The 19,550-nt window shown below is 36.3% G+C and overlaps 1 protein-coding gene across 1 annotated transcript in view; it reads left to right on the top strand.

The window, feature by feature from the left end:
- Positions 1-19,550, top strand: part of itgbl1 (integrin subunit beta like 1) — a 94,187-nt gene that overhangs the window by 12,169 nt on the left and 62,468 nt on the right. Inside the window, exon 3 of the mRNA XM_002937085.4 lies at positions 19,187-19,333. Within this exon, the coding sequence (XP_002937131.2) occupies positions 19,187-19,333 (147 nt within the window). The remainder of the gene's footprint in view (positions 1-19,186; positions 19,334-19,550) is intronic.

Here is a 19,550-nt window from a genome sequence, read left to right as displayed (position 1 = left end):
CCTAAAATGCTTAGGATGTAAAAGTATTCATACGTGCGCTTCTGTGAGGAGTTCTCCATCCATTTGTGTTTGTGATCAGTTAGATAAAAAGGGGTAGTTCACCTTTAAATTAACTTTTAATATAATGTAGATTGATATTCTGAGACAATTTGCAATTGGTCCTCTTTTGTTTTTAATGGGTTTTCAGATATTTAGCTTTTTGTTCAGCAGCTCTACATTTCAGCAGTTATATGGTTGCTAGGGTACCCTAGCAACCAGGTAATGGTTTAAACAAGAGATGGGAATATTAATAGTTAAGGGGCCTGCATGGAAAAATAAGTAATAAAAAATTACAATAATAATAAAATTGTAGCCTGGCAGAGCAATACTTTTTGGTTGCCAGGGTCAGTGACCCCCATTTGAAAGCTGGGAAGAGGCAGAAGAGAAAGGCAACATTTTCAAAAACATTAATTAAAATTAATTAAAAAAAATTAATTAGGAAGACCAATTGCAAAGTTGCTAGGAATAGACTATTCTATAACTTAAAAGTGAATAACCTCTTTAGATGAGAGGCAGTGGGTACTGACATCCCAGGCACATTATATATACTGTATATTGAGACGTAGTCTGTATATACAAAACCAGCACATTATATACAGTGAGACGCAGTCTGTCTTTAAAAAACCAGCACATTATATGCAGTGAAAGGCAGTGGGTACAGATGGCAGATATTCAGGCCCTGGCACCATAACACTGGCACTGATACACAACATTGGCTCCACCGTAACTAACTAGAAATGAACAAAACAATGACAAAAGTAAAAAAAAAAAAATAGTAAGTAGAAAAAAACAACAACAACAACAAACATATAAAAGCACAATTAGCTTTTTCAGGCGGAAAGAGTTAACTTACCATCTATCTGTTAGGATAGGCAATAGGCATATTATAAATGTCAGGTCAGGCAAAAAACAATTTAATTTCAGTTACTGTAGTTATTCAGCCTATAGAACATATACAGTATAATACCTGTGGGAGTGGGATGAAATTTGCAGCAAAAGTTCTTAGGTAAAGTTTACAGCCTGCAGATTCTTCTTTTCAGTCTTCATTTCTGCACTGCCTTCAGTTTGTAATATCTCCCAAGCCCTGTCTGCATCTGTGCCTTGATTGGTCAGTTTTACTAGAAAAAATATTCATGATGCGAAAATGTATGCCTTTGCATACATAAAACTTCTTAATGAAAAAATTATGTATGCTCCAAAAGATGCCGCTAGTCCCGCGGATATCAGGCTGGCCCGCACATCACTAGTAAGTACTTGTATACATGACAATGAAGAATTTCATTCATCCAGGTCATGGTATATCTAGTATAAGTAAATCTAAAGCAACTGGCCGTCATTGAATTTAGCATGTCCAGTTGCTTTAGATTTACATGTATATATACTCTTTGAGACCCCAGAGCTGCTTTCCCATTCACAGTGCTGCATACATAAGTAGTGCTATAAAAATATACATACATAGATTGATTTTAATTTTTAAGACAATATCAAATTTAAACCACTGCTTGTAATGTACTAAGAGCTTGGTTTTTCTATAATAAAAAATAAATCACTAAGAGGGCCATTTACTAATGGTTGGATTTTTTGTTTTCAGATTTTTTAGCACTAAAAGTCACAGAAAAAAAGTTGTGACTTACAAGATTTAGTATGCAACAAAACACCAAAACATTAGTATTCGACAATTCGCCAGCTAAAACTTGTGGAGATCATGTAGAAGTCAAGGGCAAGTGTTCTGTATTGTTAGAGTTCATCAGATGCAACAAAGCATATAACTATATATAACTGTAACAATCTGGGGGTTGAAAATGTGCTTATTTCAAATCTGAAAGGTTAACACACCCCCAGCTTTGAGGTTCTTTTCCTTTTTATTTTTATGAGCTGGTTTATAGCATACTCCTACTATGAACATGACTTTTGTAACCTTTCTTGCTACCTCATTCTTATTATAAGGCCTTTAATCATGTTTAACATACTGACATATATCCCATGGGATTTTTTCTACTTATTCTCTCCCTTCTAAATATGTTATAGTCAGAATTATTTGCAAATCGTGACTTTTTCAAACTATTCTCAGTTGGATTATTAGTAGAACTCATTTGAGGTTTATGAGGACAGTCTCATTTGGGTATCAACAGGTAATGGATGGTATTAAAATCCATAAGAGCTGGTCTGTTAGCCACAGTACAAAGACGTTTGCAGCCTTTTATTTCCCTTGAGGTATAAAACACAGCCTACATTACTCAGTCCATGCGTGTTATATATTTTGCTAAATTATTGTCAGTTTCCTAATACATTTCTGCAAATCAGTTGTAATGAAAACTGTAACAAGTTAATATTTAGTAAGGCCTGTGAACCCCAATTCAATTTTAGGTATTTTGCCTGCTGTTTTTTTAACATGCAAAATACACTGTCAATTTGTGGGGTCACTTTGGGGTGTTTTGGCACAGAATTTTGCTTGGAGTGAAACAAGCTGCAAAGGTTTAAAATTAGTGAGCAGTTTTTAATAGATACTGCTGTTAAATGTAGTTTACTTTGTTCATCTAATGATTGCTGTTTCCGTCTCAGGGCATCACTTTCAATGGGAATGATTGTATTTAGGAACACATTTTGCTGTATAATTAAAAATAGCCTTTATAACCTTTCTAGGTATGTCTGTTAGATAAACTGTCTAGTTTCTCTGCTGTCATAAACATGCATGTGCAGAGCTTGAGTGTATTTGTCAGTAAAGAGAATGAAAGCAAAGAGTACTTTTCCTGCTGGTGTCACATATCCCAAGTGAGGACACCATCTGCTTGCAATGTACCAATGTTTTTATTATTAAACCACAGTTTCCTTGCATATTATTGGAGACAAATTATCTTTTAGATTAAACAAGGCTGCTTCTGTAGTGACCCTTTTATTTCGTCTGTGAACCATGAACTCTGATCATAAAGGATTAGGGATTTCATGTGAATTCTGTGATTTGTGGGAAAATTAGTTGTCTGCAAATAGCTTTTTTGGTTAAAAACATTCAAATTGCCAGACCAACTTGTTCCATGTTTCATATTCAACCCACATATATAAGATGGAAAGTATTGTTGGTTTATCCAACCTTTAGTTGGATTAAGGCTTATGTGTAGGCAGCAGTCATTAAAAGTACAGGTATGGGATCTCCAAATTATGGAAAGGCCATCCCCACCAAGTCCAATTTAAGCAAATAATTTGAACTTTTTAAAATTATTTTCTTTTTCTCTGTACAATACCTTGTACTTGATCCTAACTAAGCTGAAGAGCCAAGTCAGGTTCAAGGAACAGTAACTGTCCAATACGGTAGAAAGATGATGCTGATTAGTCTAAGGTATTGTGTGTACTTTCAGCCTGCCCAAATTGAGTTAGCCCTTACCATAGAAAAAAGTAATAATGTTTAATTTAGGATAGCTGGATATTCTCTATAATGTTTATGTTTAAAATTTTGAGAGTCATAGCTTGGACTGTGTTATTCTTTTTATAAAGATGTATGTTAGTATAGGGTGTAGGGTAAATCCACTACTGGTTTGGAAAATCCTCTTCTGGCTATGGAAATCCAATGACATGCTAAGGAAGTCCAGTGCTCCAGTGGACCTAGGGAGGTAGTGACAATTTCCTGTTCTATGTCTATGTAGGAGCAGAAGTCTTTACCACTTTGACCACCACCTGCTAAACAAGGTTTATGCTGCTGGGGATCCTAAAACTTAGGTCCCCTTAGGTCCTATCTTTAAAATTACTCTAAACAAACCCCAGAATAACATTTCTTAGTCCCTGCAATCAGTCTGATCTAGTTTCTGCATTCTAATCTCCAGCTCCATTCCTTTACTTCCAGGTACAGCTGCAGTGTGATTACTTGCACTTGAGTCTTAAAGGCATGCCCTCTTCGACAATCTGTAGTCGAAGAGATAATGAGCGCTCAGCTCAGGAAGAGGGGGCAGTACTTCACGCTATAGCAAGTATTGGAAAGAATTTTTTTGAAGCAACAATTCACAGTTTCTGCAAATTTTTCCCATGCAGACTTCTTCAGTTCTGATTTTTTTGTAAATGTCAGACATTTGTGGAAATGAGTGTAGTTGAATTTTTAAAAAATAAAAATATGAGACATGTTAGAGCTTTAGTTAATCTGCCCCTTAGTGTTCTGACCAATAATGCAGTGGAATGGTTGAACATACAAATGATATTCAAAAGTGTTTATAAATATTGTTTGGTTTTGATGCCAGTTATTTTGTAGATGAAAATTTATGACTCATTCCAAACCAAACAGTAAGCCTCTGTGCAAGGTACTGAACTCTTACAGACTGGTGTAAATTGCAAACAATAAATCTATAACGTTTACAAGTCCGAAGCCTGTTTTTTTTTAATATGGATGGTCAGCAATATGTTGTCTGTGCCAGCCTTTCAGCTCTAAACGGCAAAAAGTGTCAGTGATGCATGCTTAGATAACATCAGAGTGCAAGATGTTACAGTAGTAATAATTTATAAACTTTCACTGCTGCAAGTAAAACCCAATGCTAAAGAACAAGATCATTTAACAGGAATAAGTTAATCCTCTATTATTCTCACACCCAAATTGCTTTGAAAGTACAATACACTTATGGGATCTATTATCTGGAAACACAATATCAAACATTTTCAGATGCATTAATTATGCCTTTGCCTTAATTATACAATATTGTTTTTTCTGAAGTTCTTATATTTTTCTGCTGGCTATATATATATTTAGTAGGGTAAGGCTGACGTTTGCCTGTCTATAATTTAGTGATCTGTGCTTTAAATAGGTAAACACTACAGGTATGGGACCTGTTATCCAGAATGCTCGGGACCTTAGGTTTTTCCGGATAAGGGATCTTTCCGTAATTTGGATCTCCATAACTTAATGTCTGCAAAAAATCATTTACATATTGAATAAACCTAATAAAGTTGTTTTGCCTCCAATAAGGATTAATTATATTTTAGATGGGATCAAGTGCAAGACACTGTTTTATAATTAATTATAGAGAAAAAGGAAATAATTTTTTAAAATTAGATAATAATGCTTATAATGGAGTATATGGAAGATTGCCTTTCCGTAATTCGGAACTTTCTGGATAACGGGTTTCCGGATAATGGATCCTATACCTGTATAGTATTGCTAGTATGTGTATTTATTTTAGAATAGCACAGAAGTTAAAAAAGACACAAAATATTTAACTGTCTCAATCAAAAGCAATCATGCTATAAATAAGTAAATGTAGTACTTGTAGATTTTTGCTAGCATTGAGATATTTTTTTTTGACAGTACAAACCAGCCAAGTTGAGAATGTTTAGAACTAGTGCTATGTAACCCTTTCTTGGCACACTCACTTATTTTGGGCTGTATACTTGTTTAAACAGGAAATTTGGTCCCCTTTGCAATTGGTGAAAGATACTGGGAACTGCAGTGCCTTCACCGAGTGGACACTGAGGAGCACACCTCAAGGGGATTTCCACTAGGAAAATAATCACACACAGTTTGCAGCAAATATCAACTTTATATAGTGGTGCGATAGTGGTGGATGGTCTCTCTGATTCAATGTGCTGGCAAAACAACAGGGGCTCCCTTTATAAACTACTGGGCCCGCCCCTGATTTTTGGCTCCAAACCTAGGCCCACCCCCCCTCTCCCAACAGTGCACTGGGCATCCAGCCAGTCGGGTTCCTCCCCAGTCTGTAGCCGGGCGGGATGATGTCACAGACAGAGAAACAGGGGAAAGAGTTCTCTGATCCCCTACAGCTACTTTAAAAAAGAGCCCACCATCTGGTTCTTTTACTAAAACATCCTCTAGAAATGGTAGTTTTTTCCCCCCTTCAAGTTAATTAACATGGGGGATGTTAACTTACTGGAAGAGGTGTATCAAATACACTTTTTCATTTTGTAGCTTCTTTGAAGCATTAGACAAATTAATTCATAAGGGAGGTTGTTTTTATAAATATCCCTGATGTCTCTGGTAGAGAGGCCTTAGTTTAGGAAAACATGTCTTGACTTGTTGTATACTGCCAGTATGTAGTTCACCTTTAAATTAATTTTTAGTATTGTGTATATATATATATTTTGCAATTGGTCTTCATTTTTTATTTTTTTTGGTTTTTAGTTATTTAGCTTTTTGTTCAGCAGCTCTTCAGTTTGGCATTTAAACAGCTATGTAGTTGCTAGGATCCTATTTACCTTAGCAACCAGGCAGTTGATTTTATGTGAGACTGGAATACAAATAGGAACTGAATAGAAAGATAAGTGATAAAAAGTAACAATACCAATAAAACTGTAGCCTCACAGAGCAATAGTTTTTGGCTGCCGGGGTCAGTGACCCCCATTTGAAAGCTAAAAAAAGGCAGAAGAAGAAGGCATATTATTTAAAAACTGTAAAAAATAAATAATACAGACTATTTGCAAAGCTGCTAGGAATAGGACATTCTAACATACTAAAAGTATGCGAATGCATAATATGCTGAAAATGCATTCTGCCCATTCTAATAAAAAAAACAATTTTTTGCCATTCTAAAGCACTAATTGAAAGGTTTTCTTTTCTAACCCCCCCCCCCCCTCTATTCAGAGCTCCTTAGCTACCTTTGAACAAACAAGCCCTCTCCCTTCTCTAATCTGTAGTGGTGTGCAGGTTGACCTGAGGTTAACCTAAGTCAAGTGGATTAGGGTTGAAATTTGGGCAACCATTGCGGGGTTTGAGTTGGGTGCAGGTCAGATTGGGGGAGTACGCTCTTCCTCTGTCTTGAAACAAAAGGTTTGTGTAGAAGTAGTACAGGGTGGAAAGACACTGTTACGGGTTGAGTGGGGATCCTACAATAGCAACATTTTGTGGTTTTGCTGGTTGGGGACAGGTGCAGGTTGAGCTTATCCCGACCCACACATGACAACTAAGCAGTAGCGATGAAAGAATTATTTCGGGAGGCATTCGCTCATCACTACTAAGTAGCAGCCTGCTATCAAAGGGCTTCTTAGGGGACAGGTAATTAGTTTTATCAGCTTTTCAGGATCAGGAAGTCCTAAAGTGAAACTGGTCTTATATTGTTTTTTAGTGCCAGAAATAACCAAAAAACAGAGCTATGTCTTAATTAAAACAATATGTAAAAAGCATGCCCAGCACAGGCCCTATAAAGGAAGTAGGCCTTTGGTGAAGTCTGGGAACAGGGCCCCATGAATGAGGCATTAGATAGTGGCAGGTGTAGCTCTTGTAATTGTTAGGGTTAAAAAGAGCAATTCTGAGCTCCAACACAGGAGTGGCAGTTTTTGAGGTACCTCTTCAGAGGTGAAACTCAAGATGGGAAGATCAGGAAGAGGGTATTGTCCCTTTCAGAATTGTAGCTTTTCCAGTATGTCTGCCAACTTCTAGTTGTTGAATAGCAGCATGTAGAAAACTTTTTTTCTGCTTACTGGTTGATCACTTAACTAAAAGTTCCTAAAAAGTTTTACAGAAAAAGCTAATACAGACTGACTGGCTTTTATATTCTCTTTTTCTTTCAGGAACGTAGAGCAAATATTCCACAGTGTGCTGATTTGCATGACATTTATGCTAGACTCTATTATGTAGCAACGGTGCAGCACCTCTCAAATATACGTCTGTAAGAAATAACAGCATGAAGAGACTGATTAATTCAATTATGCCACCCACATTTAAAGGTTGTTTTTTAGACTGTGGAAAAGACACAGAAAAGAAAATACTGCTCCCCTTTATTGTGAGAATTTCTATCAACTTAGTATTAGCATGCTGATTTTGGAGTGTGTGAAATAATACATTAAGTAGTAATATTATTTACAATTCAGGTTTGATTTAAAGAAAGCACTACATGTTCTAATGGAATGCTTTGCACACATACTCATGCTAGAAATTCTTTTATATTTGCCAGGTGTTTATGAAAATAGGATTACTTATAACTAATTCAGTCACATAGAAATGCATTTGCAGATGTACTGTATGGTTCCATAAACACTGCTGAATTATAATTAGTATTTTAATATGAATAGGTATTGCAGATTAGTCTGTAGAGGCGGATTCTAACTAATCCGTTGGTCTGACTAGTTACATCCTTGTTTTCCAATCAACAACTTTAGTGGTGAAAATACTGTAGGTTCCCAGTCACCATAATATCCAATGATTGTATTGCAACTAGCCACCACAATATTTGGCAGGTTACAGCATTCAGTGATGTTACTAGAAAGCGTCAGGCCACCCCTCTTCAGAGGGGTCCAGCACAAACAATCCCATCTCCCTCTCCCCCCATGGCCCGCTTGTAATCTGCCGACCACCACTAGTTTAACGTTTAAGTTTAAAGGGATTCTGTCAAAGGACTACATATTTTTCAAACAGATTTTGTTTTAAATTACATTTTGAAATTTGACATGGGGCTAGATATGTCTTTATTTTCCTGAAGTGCCTTCAGCCATACTTATAAAAATCATGACAGAATCCATTTAAGATAGGAGGGAGGCTGGGGTGGAGGACTGCAAAGCAATTGGCCCCCTTGGTCCAGGCAAGCAACATTAGGGGTCTGCTGTATTGTAGCTGCACCACTGGCAGCATTTAAATGTAGCGACCCTCAGATTTATTTAGACAGTTCATTAAGAGTCATTGTATGTATAAAAGAGAGAACTTAATTGTGCTCAGGGTCTTCTCTGGGACTTTACCTCACTGAGAAGTATAGGATTTAGTAAGGAAAGTTAGCAGCAGTTAGCATTGTTATATTCACTCTAGGAAGGAGAAGTAAGATTGTTATCTAGACAGGCACTTCTAAGCCCTACAGAGGAGATCAGAGTGGTAAGGATCCCACAGTGAATCTGGCTGCCACAGCTCAGGGACCTCAGTGACTAAGCTCAAGACAGGATTACCCTGCATAGAAGAGGTTTGCTGAACTGGAGACAGGAGGAAAATGTTCATGCCTACTGATAGCATCCATGATTGACCTTTTTGGAATTTCAGTAAGTGAAGTTCATGTTTTCAAGAGCTTCTTGTGATGCTGATTATTCTTTGCAATTGTTTCAGACTTGTGTTTAACTTGTGATTCTCTCTACTAGTCCAGCTGAGGCCCCGCGGAGTGAGCGGGACCAGAGGTAAAATCTACAAGAGTATAACTGGAAGTTGCGGGGAGTGGCACCCCTATCTTCCCTGTACAGAGTGCCTGCACGATTTATACACAGCCCATGTACACACACGCTCATTTCTTTTAAAGCCACCACTCACGGGTGTGCTACATACGTAAATAACCATGATAAATGCATATTTGTGGAGTACCATTTGACATTTGGTGCAGATTCCCTCTATCATTAAGTATAAAGATATTTATTTGAGGAGTTCCATGACCATATAAATGCAAGAGATTGCAGGCAAACCTTAGGACTAAGACGTGACTTTTAATATCCTCATATTTTAAAAACTGGTGGCTGTAAGTGGGACAAATAGCTTTGCTGAGCCAAATTTAAGGTTTCCATTAGTTTCCTGTTTCAGGACTTTGGTTTTTGAGGAAAAATGTCTCTGGGAAACATCTTAGCTGCCCCCCTCCCCCACTAACTTTGCCGTAAATATTCCCCTTGTAGTTTGTTTTGCAGGAAGTAGAGGAGATGTAAGATTTCTGAAGTAGTTTTTTTTTTTTACCAATTTCTTTCCAGGTATAATATAGCAAACAAATACACTATCTGGGAAAATATGCACAGACCAATATGAAAAATTATCTGTGTATAACTTTGAGTGGGCATAATTTAAATGAAAAGTGGTGAAAATGTGGCCATGACAGATCCATTTATTTTAGCATGGGTGTGCTACATACCGACTTATTTTGACAACTGTGCTCCAACAACAACTATTTATAAGTATTTATAAGTATATTTTACATGATATTTTTGGCTCTTGACTACTATGACAAAAGGACTTGCTTTACCGCATGTATAGACTAGAGTCCCTTCTCAGTTGTAGATAATTCAGATAATCTTCGGTTTACTCTTGATGGTAACTGGTTTACTGCAGAAACAGATTTTGTGGATTTACTAAACTGATATGCTGAACTGATTTATACGACTTTTCCAGATTTGTCTCCTCCATTTCTTATCAATATAATGAAGAGAGGAGCTAATTTCAATATTCTCTAGCCTACAGCTTAAGTGACATTATTATAACAGTTTTCTTCTATATTTAGATCTCAGTGCCATTTATTCAGTTTCACTAATTTGTAACAGTTGGTTGCTGGCACATGAAGCCCAGGGTTCCCTGTACTGTTAAGGCTGTTGAATGATTCATAGCTTTTTTTCATTATGACACTGGGGTATTTTACATTGTTTCAATATTGGAGAAAGTCATTCAGCTACTAAAATTTAACTGGAGTGATCTGAGTTCCTGACCTACTGAAAATTGGAGTGCTACCAAATCTGTCTACAGCACGCTGTCAGAGCGTATATAATATGCTGTTTTTAATCAGAATCGAGTTCTTGATAAAAATCTAGGTCACCAAAGTAATTCTATGTAAGAAGCAAATCTATATTCACAAATATTTCTGAGCAAAGGATGTGTTACAAAAGAGATTTTTGTGTTTTCATCATGTTTTTGCTGTTTGCTTAATCTGATGGCTATATTTATATAACGTGTAAGTTGCTTATGCTGCCAAGGACATTTGAGTGACTTTGCCTGAGAGCTAAGAAAAAAGGGAATAATACAACTTCAGATCATTTAAGAGAGGAAAAAAAAAAGTATGAACAATGCAAAGCATAAGAAATCTATAAAACTGTTGTGCTAATGGCATACTGAGGCAACCTTCATCTTAAAGGGGACCTGTCACCCTAAGAGATAATATAAGAAGTTCTTTTCTAGTCAAGGAAAATAAACTTTACTTATACTATATACATTTTTTAAATCGTGCTTCCTTTGAATTCACAATCACTGCCAGCAAGTTGGCACAATTCTGTGGCCACTGTTATTAAGACAAAATCTTGTTTATATGCCAGAATGGGGGAACTGATACCCATGCCCATGCACAAGCTACACAATTATAGACACTGAAAAGGGAGGGGGAATGTGAGGAATGCAGTGATATCTAGGAAGTGCAGAATGGATAGTGAAAGTAACTACCTGCCATAGTCATGCAGGCAGGGCAGGCAATATATCATTGACAACTAATATTTTTAAATACCTTGGAAAAATACTTATTTACAGATTTTATGTCTGTGTGACAGATCCCCTTTAAGAGTATTTCTTTTTTGTTTTTATCTTTAAATAACTCCCAGAAGGGCCTATTGATTTAAACAAATTAATATGTAAAATGCATCTTATTGTACAGTATGTTTACATATTCAAAAAGAAAAAACTAAAGTGGTAATATATCAAACACACTAATACCAATGTCTTTTTATAGCAAAATGTCCATTTATTAATGCAATAGGCTTGGTACATATCTTCCACTATATTACATGTACACCCAATATGATACAAAACATTGTTAAAAATAAAGGGGAGTACCCACCCTATAACAACATCTACAATAAATCCAAAAAAGAAGAGACTAATAACTGTTTGCACGTGCAATCACACGTCACATGTTCTTTATAACACCACTTGTTATGGCAATTAAATGTTGTGATATCAGCAGGATTTAATCCATAATCCCACAAGTATTCCAAAGAGCAGTATAGACCCCCTCTGTACTGGTAAAGTTGTATATTCAATGAAATAGAGAAAGTTCCACACTGGTTAATGAATCTGAAGAGAGGATGACTCTTCAAATGATTGTTATGAGATGCCTTTCCAAAGGCAAATTATATATCAGCTCCTGTAGCCACATGAGTTAATATCACTCCCACCACTGTTAACTTGCTTATGAATAGTATCACATTAAAATACAAAGCATGAATTGCAAAGTTATTTATACCTGCCTTTAACACAGGTCTATATAGCCAGTACAGTCTACATCACACTATAAGGGTGTTACTCTCTGCTTCAAAGTGAGTTATTAACATACAGTTTAACGTTATACTTGCAGCTCCATCACATTTCCCAGGTCAAAAACTGCACACAATAAACTATATGTTGCACGGTGCTCTTCTGGTTATCATCTCTCCCTGGCACATGTTTCACAAGCTTTGCTTCTTCTGGGTTTACATATATTGCTTTGGGAAATGACATTTTGCAAAATGTTGCAATGCAAGATCTGTGATTTTAAAAACATTGTGAGTAATTTATCAGTTCCCTGGTTGAAAGAGTTAGAGCAAGAGCATCTGATCATTTCAGTGCAGCCTGTGCTTTGTATCTGAAGAATATTGCATGCAGTGTGCAGCTATGTGGGTGTAATGCAGTCCTGTACTTAATGGCTACCATAGCTGCTTTAGACAATCCAATGTCTCGGCACCTTGCCAGACATAAATAAATCCTGAAAAATGTAGTAAAGAGGTTTGGCAATCCCTAAAATAATCTTGTTTAGTACACTAGGATGAATACCCTCCTGTCCTGAACCTTTGTTTACTTTTACATGTTCTAGTCTCTTTGGATTTCCTCCTCACCCATCCAACAATTGTTATATTATTAGAACTGGGTCTATTAAAAAGAAAGTATTCATTAGCTGGTTCCTCCTAATATTCACTGCAGTATCCCATACGATCTGTATTTTAGATTGTCGGCATGCTTAATGTTATGAACTCGCCCAGCGTACTTGAATGCCTAAAAAAATGACTTTTTTTTCTTACTACTACAACTAGTACTACAACTTAACACCAACACTCCTCTGTGAAAGAGAAGAAGATTTTTTTTCTGCAATGTCTTTCCCAACAACATTTTAAAGACTGTTCCCTCTGCTTAACCCTGTAGAAAGCGATGGTGATGCTTTTTTCTGCCACATAATCTTAGTGGAGACCATGTTATTATCACCATTCCCTAAATGCTCGCCCATGCTAATGCTAGAGCTGAGTTTGATTATTTGTTATTACCAGATCCAAATGAGAATCTTTCCTAGTGGATCTCTGAACTACCTGAAATTAAAATAAAAAGTTAAAGTTGATTTAAATTTCTATTCATAGATGCAGGATTCAAATGGTAACATACATACTCCTCTTAAACTGTGGCTTGTGTTGGTATGCAGATTTGGCTATGCATTGCCTATTCTGGAATTGGTGACCAGGACATGCGTTGCCTATGCATTGACCCAAGAGCATCTTTATTTCCCTCTAGCAGTTTGCATTTTGTAAGACAAACCCCACAGTATTCTAAATATCTTAACTGTCTTAGATACATAGGGGCACATTTACTAACCCACGAACGGGCCGAATGCGTCTGATTGCGTTTTTTTCGTAATGATCGGTATTTTGCGATTTTTTCGGAAAAATGTCACGACTTTTTCGTTACTAATACGATTTGTGTGAAAAAACTCGAGTTTTTCGTAGCCATTCCGAAAGTTGCGCAAAATCTGGTGATTTTTCGTAGCGTTAAAACTTGTGCAAAAAGTTGCGCTTTTTTCGTAGCGTTAAAACTTGCGTGAAACGTCGCACCTTTTAAGTTTTAACGCTACGAAAAAGGCGCAACTTTTCGCGCAAGTTTTAACGCTACGAAAAATCGGCAGATTTTGCGCAACTTTCGGAATGGCTACGAAAAACTCGCGTTTTTTCGCGCAAATCGTATTGGTAATGAAAAAGTCATAAAGACGCTGAAAAAATCGCAAAAAATACGAAAAAGTCGCAAAATGATCGTTTTCCAATCGGAATTTTTCCAATTCGGATTCAAATTCGTGTCTTAGTAAATCAGCCCCATAGACTAATATTATAATTTGTAATTTATATGTGTTTGCCAATTGTAATGCTGTATAAATTTATTTTTAGTAGGTTATCAAAATGCACAGATATTAGGCAGATTGCTTCTAACTCATTCTTTCAAATTTGGGGCAACAGTTTGGGGAAAGATTTTTCCAATAATGCTCCCAATAAAGGATGGGTTGGCTGAAAAACTGGCCTGCACTGAATTCATACTTTTACAACAATACTGTTGTAATCTTATCTGAGTTTCACATGAATTAAGGGACAGTTAGCACAATATCTTATCTAATATCTAATTTCATGAAGGAGATGCAGGTAATTTAGAATCAATATAGACAAAGTAAAGGCCCCATTTGTAACTCTACTGCTATGTGTTTAGTACTACAACCCAAAGCATTAGGATGGGGTTTAGCTAGTAGGTTATAAAGGTTATTCTTCATTTCCATTCACTTCTGTTCTAGTGCTTGCTAGATATACATTACACTGTGAATAATTTGGGTAGACATGCACATGGCATACCGGGCTCTACCAGTAGCAACAACTATCATATACTGTACTGCCTGCCATAGACTTAAATGTCATTTTCTACTTATTGCTTATGGCCAGAACAAGCTATGTATTTTATAGAGGACAGGCACAATTCTGAATGGGCTTTTATTCCTTCACTGGAAAAAAAACACAGCAAAAATAAACAAAGGTTGCACATACAGTATGTAGCACACTGTGTTTCTGTCTGGCTTATGCATTATTTATCAAACAGTAATTTTAAATGTTTCTCTTTTTGAGCAAAAATTGTGAATTGGCTGAAAATCAGATTTTTTTTACACAAAACAGTATATTATTAATACATGGATGCCTGTGTGAGCTGACTTGATGGATGAAGTTCATTTGTCAGTGTTTTCCTGAGATACTTTTGCTTTCTGCTTAAGCAGCATGTGACTCAATCTGCCTTTTGTGTAAATTGTGACAGCTTTCAAATTCCAAGAGTGTAGTAAGTGTTGATTTATAAACGCAAGCGAAAGTGCACAGTACTAGTTTAGATATAAAATTAAGTGCACATTAACACTATTCAGAAAGCTACTTGCATCTATACATGCTGATTTGTAACGTGGAGTAAGTGCCAATGCGCTCCATCTGCCCACTCTGATGGATTACACAGAAGTGCACTCACTGTGGCAAGATAACCCTGGACCTGCTGGCACTGCAGGCGTTTTGTCACAAATGACTAGTTGTAAATCGATCAGATACTAATGCTGTTATTAACTCAGCAACTATATGTGATACCATTCCAACACATATGAAGTGGGAAAAGTGTGCACTACAGCTTGTGCGATTTTCTAAAAGGCAAAAGGTGAACCTTGCAATATTTTATCTTCGATCTGCTCTACCAAAAACATAAATCACTTATTGTAAATGTGTATGTTCTTTAGTAGCAGGCTCTAAATTACATGATGACACCATTTGTAAATTTAAATGTGGTATAACCATGAAGGCAAAATCTGTTAAGTATTAAAAAATTGTATCCATGTTGTTATCTATACATAAAGAACAAAAAGAATAGAATAATAGTGATCCGCAGGATGCATGGGTATGTCATCAAATTGCAATTATTGGTTATATGATACAAAGTTATGCACTTTCAAGTATTTGTATGCATGGTGGTTTGAACTTTAAATGTTTGGCTCAAATGGTTCATCATCTTCCCCTATGCTGTGGTGTTCTGTAGTGAACCATGGAGCTGTTGATGTCAAAATAATAGGGCACATTTATTTAGATGCAGTGTGTTTTTTTTTTTCCAACAATGCACTGTTTTCCCCAGAATTCTGGCGTCATTGCGGATGCAAATGGGCAATTCTCTTGGCACAATTGTGTTGCACCTACTGCAGTTGCTTCCAAATGGCAAAAATGGAAGCAACTGCACATTCGCTTCACTGCAAATGATCAGGAGGTGGCGGTAGCTCCAGGGTCCCCCTGCGTCAATAGATGGAGCAGCGTCTGATTCAAAATGGAAGGCAGAAAGGACTGAGTGCAACTATTATTATATTAACTATACAGAAGTGCAATGCTTTATAATGATGCTTTATAATATTTGTTTCAACCTATATGTAATTAAAAAAATTGATATCTGCAACTTCCAGTCTGGAACTAAAAGAGGGTTCCCCTAAGGAGGCAGTATAACTATTATTTTTAATATATATCTGAAAAATGACAACAGTCCAGTTCAGCACACCTATAATATCATGTCATTTAACATAAAAACTTTTTAGATTACATCGGCTCTGTAGGAAACAGTGATCAGTCTAGTATGGTGGGGCAAATCAGAAGCAACATTCTTTCTGGATGTGAGGAGCTTCAATCAGTGAAGCCCCATATCTTTTTTATTAGCAATGGTGATAATCAGGGGGTGCCCCATTTTGGATTTCCATTCTATTTGTGTTGGTCATGGTGTTCATATCAAACAAACTTAAAAATGCATGACTTCGGAATACAAAAGTGAAGCGATGGCCTTTCCACTGATGACTCCTATTGTTGCCAGTGGAAAGGCATTTTGGAGCAGTTAGTAGCCCACAATAGCAGAGATCTATAGCCTAATGAACCAATCAAGACATCTTGTCAGTAGGGCGGTTTTGTGATAGATTTCCCAGTTTGGAAAGCTTAGGCTCCCTGTGGTTTTCATGGCTGAGAGTGCCCATACAAATTCGCTGGTCAGGGCATTTAGAGTCTGGAGGGGTTTTTTTTGGAGGGGGTGGTACAGTATCATTTGAGATAGGTACAGGAAACGTGGCAAAATGTTCATTTTAAACACGTTCACTCTACCCATCCATGATAGTGTTGGTTTTCTATTGTGTGTTTCAAGTCAGAGAAAATCTTAATTCCTAAATACCTGAAATGGGTATGTGTGGATTTGATTGGAAAGTTAAGCATAATATCTGTGGAGTATGACTATTTTTACGTATGTGGATTTGTGACAGTGGGGCTCATTTATAAACACTGGGCAAATTTGCTCCTGGGCAGTTAGCCATTGCAAGCAATCAGTGATTCGCTTATTTTGAGCCAGCTGCAAGTAGAACAATAAAATCAAACATCTGATTGGTTGCCATGGCAACTGCCCAGGAGCAAATTTGCCCAGTGTTTTTGCTTTAGTGGAGGAAACCTACAGTGCTTCTTTTGATTCTGTCAATGATAAAGAGAAAAGTGTTATTTTGAGTAGACAATCAGTGGCCTCATTGTTCAAACACATTGCATGTGCTATATTATCCATGTTTAGTGCAGAAGCTGTTTTGTAAAAGTTCTCCAGATCTGCTGCCTTACAAATGGCCTTGCTAGCGGCAACATGTGCTGATGTCCTCTACTGTTATTGATACATACTTGCACAGCCACAGATGCTGAATGTAATGGGAGCTATGTACTATGTAACTAAGAAGACATACACTGTATTCATAGTAGTCTGTAAAGTAAATCAGTCAATGGCAGTTACATAATTTATATGTAAAGGTAATTATAAAAATATTTTTATGCCAGGTAAAGCTTTAAACAGTAATACACAGTTTAAAAAGTCCAAAATACATCATTAAAATTTAAGAACCTATTTCAACAACTATAGAATTAACTATTGATAAAGAATAAATTCTGTGTAGACATATTTTCTATGCCCCCCCCTTCAGTGCTCCATGAAGGGTAAGATGAATTGCTTAGTATCAGACTTTTCCATAACACTATCATAGCAAACATAAAATAAGGTTTATCAGATGTATGGCAAAAATGTGAATACAATGGATTTCTGTGCATGCCACAGTGACAGGTAGTTTTGAGTGAATCTATCCTGTTTCGCATTGCCGAAAAATTAGTGAATCTTTGAAAAGATTAGTGAAATAGCAAAAATGATGTGTGTCAAAAAAAATTGTTGCGTGCCATTTATTTGATGAAAAATTCACTAATCACACTAATTCAATAACACATCAGTGTTATTGTAAGTACTGGGTAAGTCCAAACCCATATATATATATATATATATATATATATATATATATATAGTATAAAAAAGACCAGCAACTCCGGGATTTCTTGTGAAAAATCAAAACATATATTCAAAGTAGCATAAACAGCCATGGCTGTTTATGCTACTTTGAATATATGTTTTGATTTTTCACAAGAAATCCCGGAGTTGCTGGTCTTTTTTATACTATTGGAACCCTTTACCGAGCACCCGAGGTATGTTATGTAGCGCCGGTGTGCCATCCTTTGTGTATATATATATATATATATATATATATATATACATAAACCTGGTATCCAGAAAGCTCCAAATTACAGAATTGTCCAGATAATTTAGATTTTCTAAATGTATTTTCATTTCATCTGCAATTCTATAACAGAATATTCCATTTCATAAATACGCTTCTAAAAATCCCATCTGAATGAATAGAATGTGGGTAAATTTTCATGTATTAATCTCTAAACTCACATTTTGATAAATCTACCCATTAAAGTATGGTAATCCAAATGACAGAAAAACTCTTATCCTGAAGACCCCATGTCTCAAGCACTCTGGATAATAGATCCCATACCTATGCTATCTTTTATGATTGTTTTTTTGCACTTATAATACAAATAATTAGAACACTGATCAAAACTAAGCAGTTATGCATTCTTTGAGAGCACATGCACATGTATTTCAATTACATACATAAACAGAATACAAAATGACACATAAAATGACCTGACCAAGCTCAATATACAGAAGAAGAAAAAAAACCCAGTTCTCTACAGCAAGCGACTTAAAATGTAGACAAGGTAAAACAAAACAAAATGTAACTTCTCCTATTTAATATAGCATACGGACTACAACCTAAAAATATACCCCACTGAACATTTTGTTGATAATCATGAATTCTTAATTCACCTGCTGCAGGGCTTGGTAATTGCAGTATTTTGAAGCTTATTGACAGTTTATTCTTACTAGACCTAAGTGAAGTAAAATATTAAAACAAGAATACAAAATATAATATATCTGTTATATTATTATTGTAATGATAAATGAAAGCTGTGGGTGCTACATTTTACATACCGAGCCAAGAAAGAATAATGAGAACAGTGATGAAAAGTGACAGAGTTACTGAGAGTTGCAGTATACACAGGGTTGTTTATTATACTGCATGCCTATTGTTGTCATATGTGTAATATCAACAACTGATGTGAACTGGCTGCCAATTTGTACATGTCTATAGTAGGAAAGCAATCTGAAATGATTACAGTCAGCTTCAGAATACAGGTATACACTCTGTTCCTTGATTTATTACTTTTCTTGTGCTAAAATGTTTGTGTCTATTCTCAATGTATAGAAAACTGGTAAGGCAAACGGGGTAATACTCTGGCTATACATTTCTCTCTCTAGGACATGGGAGGTGTGACTGTGGAGTGTGCCAATGTGATGTTGGCTGGTCTGGAGAAGCCTGTCAGTACCCAACGACATGTGACTTGACCCGAAAGCAAAGTAATGAAATGTGCAGAAATTCTCAAGGAGTCATATGTTCCAATGCAGGTCTGTATTTTTTTCCTACTTACACCAGCAAAGTTCTTTTGAACATAAGTTGCAGGAAGTGTTATTATCATTAAAAGGGTTTTGGAGACTAGAGCACAATGTACTTTTCAAAAAAATGCCAAGCTGCTACATAGGCTATTTCAGTGTATGTTCTTCAGAAAGCAAATTCAGATACTGTAATTTCATAAGAAATGTAGTTGTACTAAGCTTTTGCCTT

Source organism: Xenopus tropicalis, chromosome 2, assembly GCF_000004195.4.
Source record: "Xenopus tropicalis strain Nigerian chromosome 2, UCB_Xtro_10.0, whole genome shotgun sequence".
Lineage (NCBI taxonomy): Eukaryota > Metazoa > Chordata > Amphibia > Anura > Pipidae > Xenopus > Xenopus tropicalis.
This window is presented reverse-complemented; position numbering and strand designations above follow the sequence as displayed.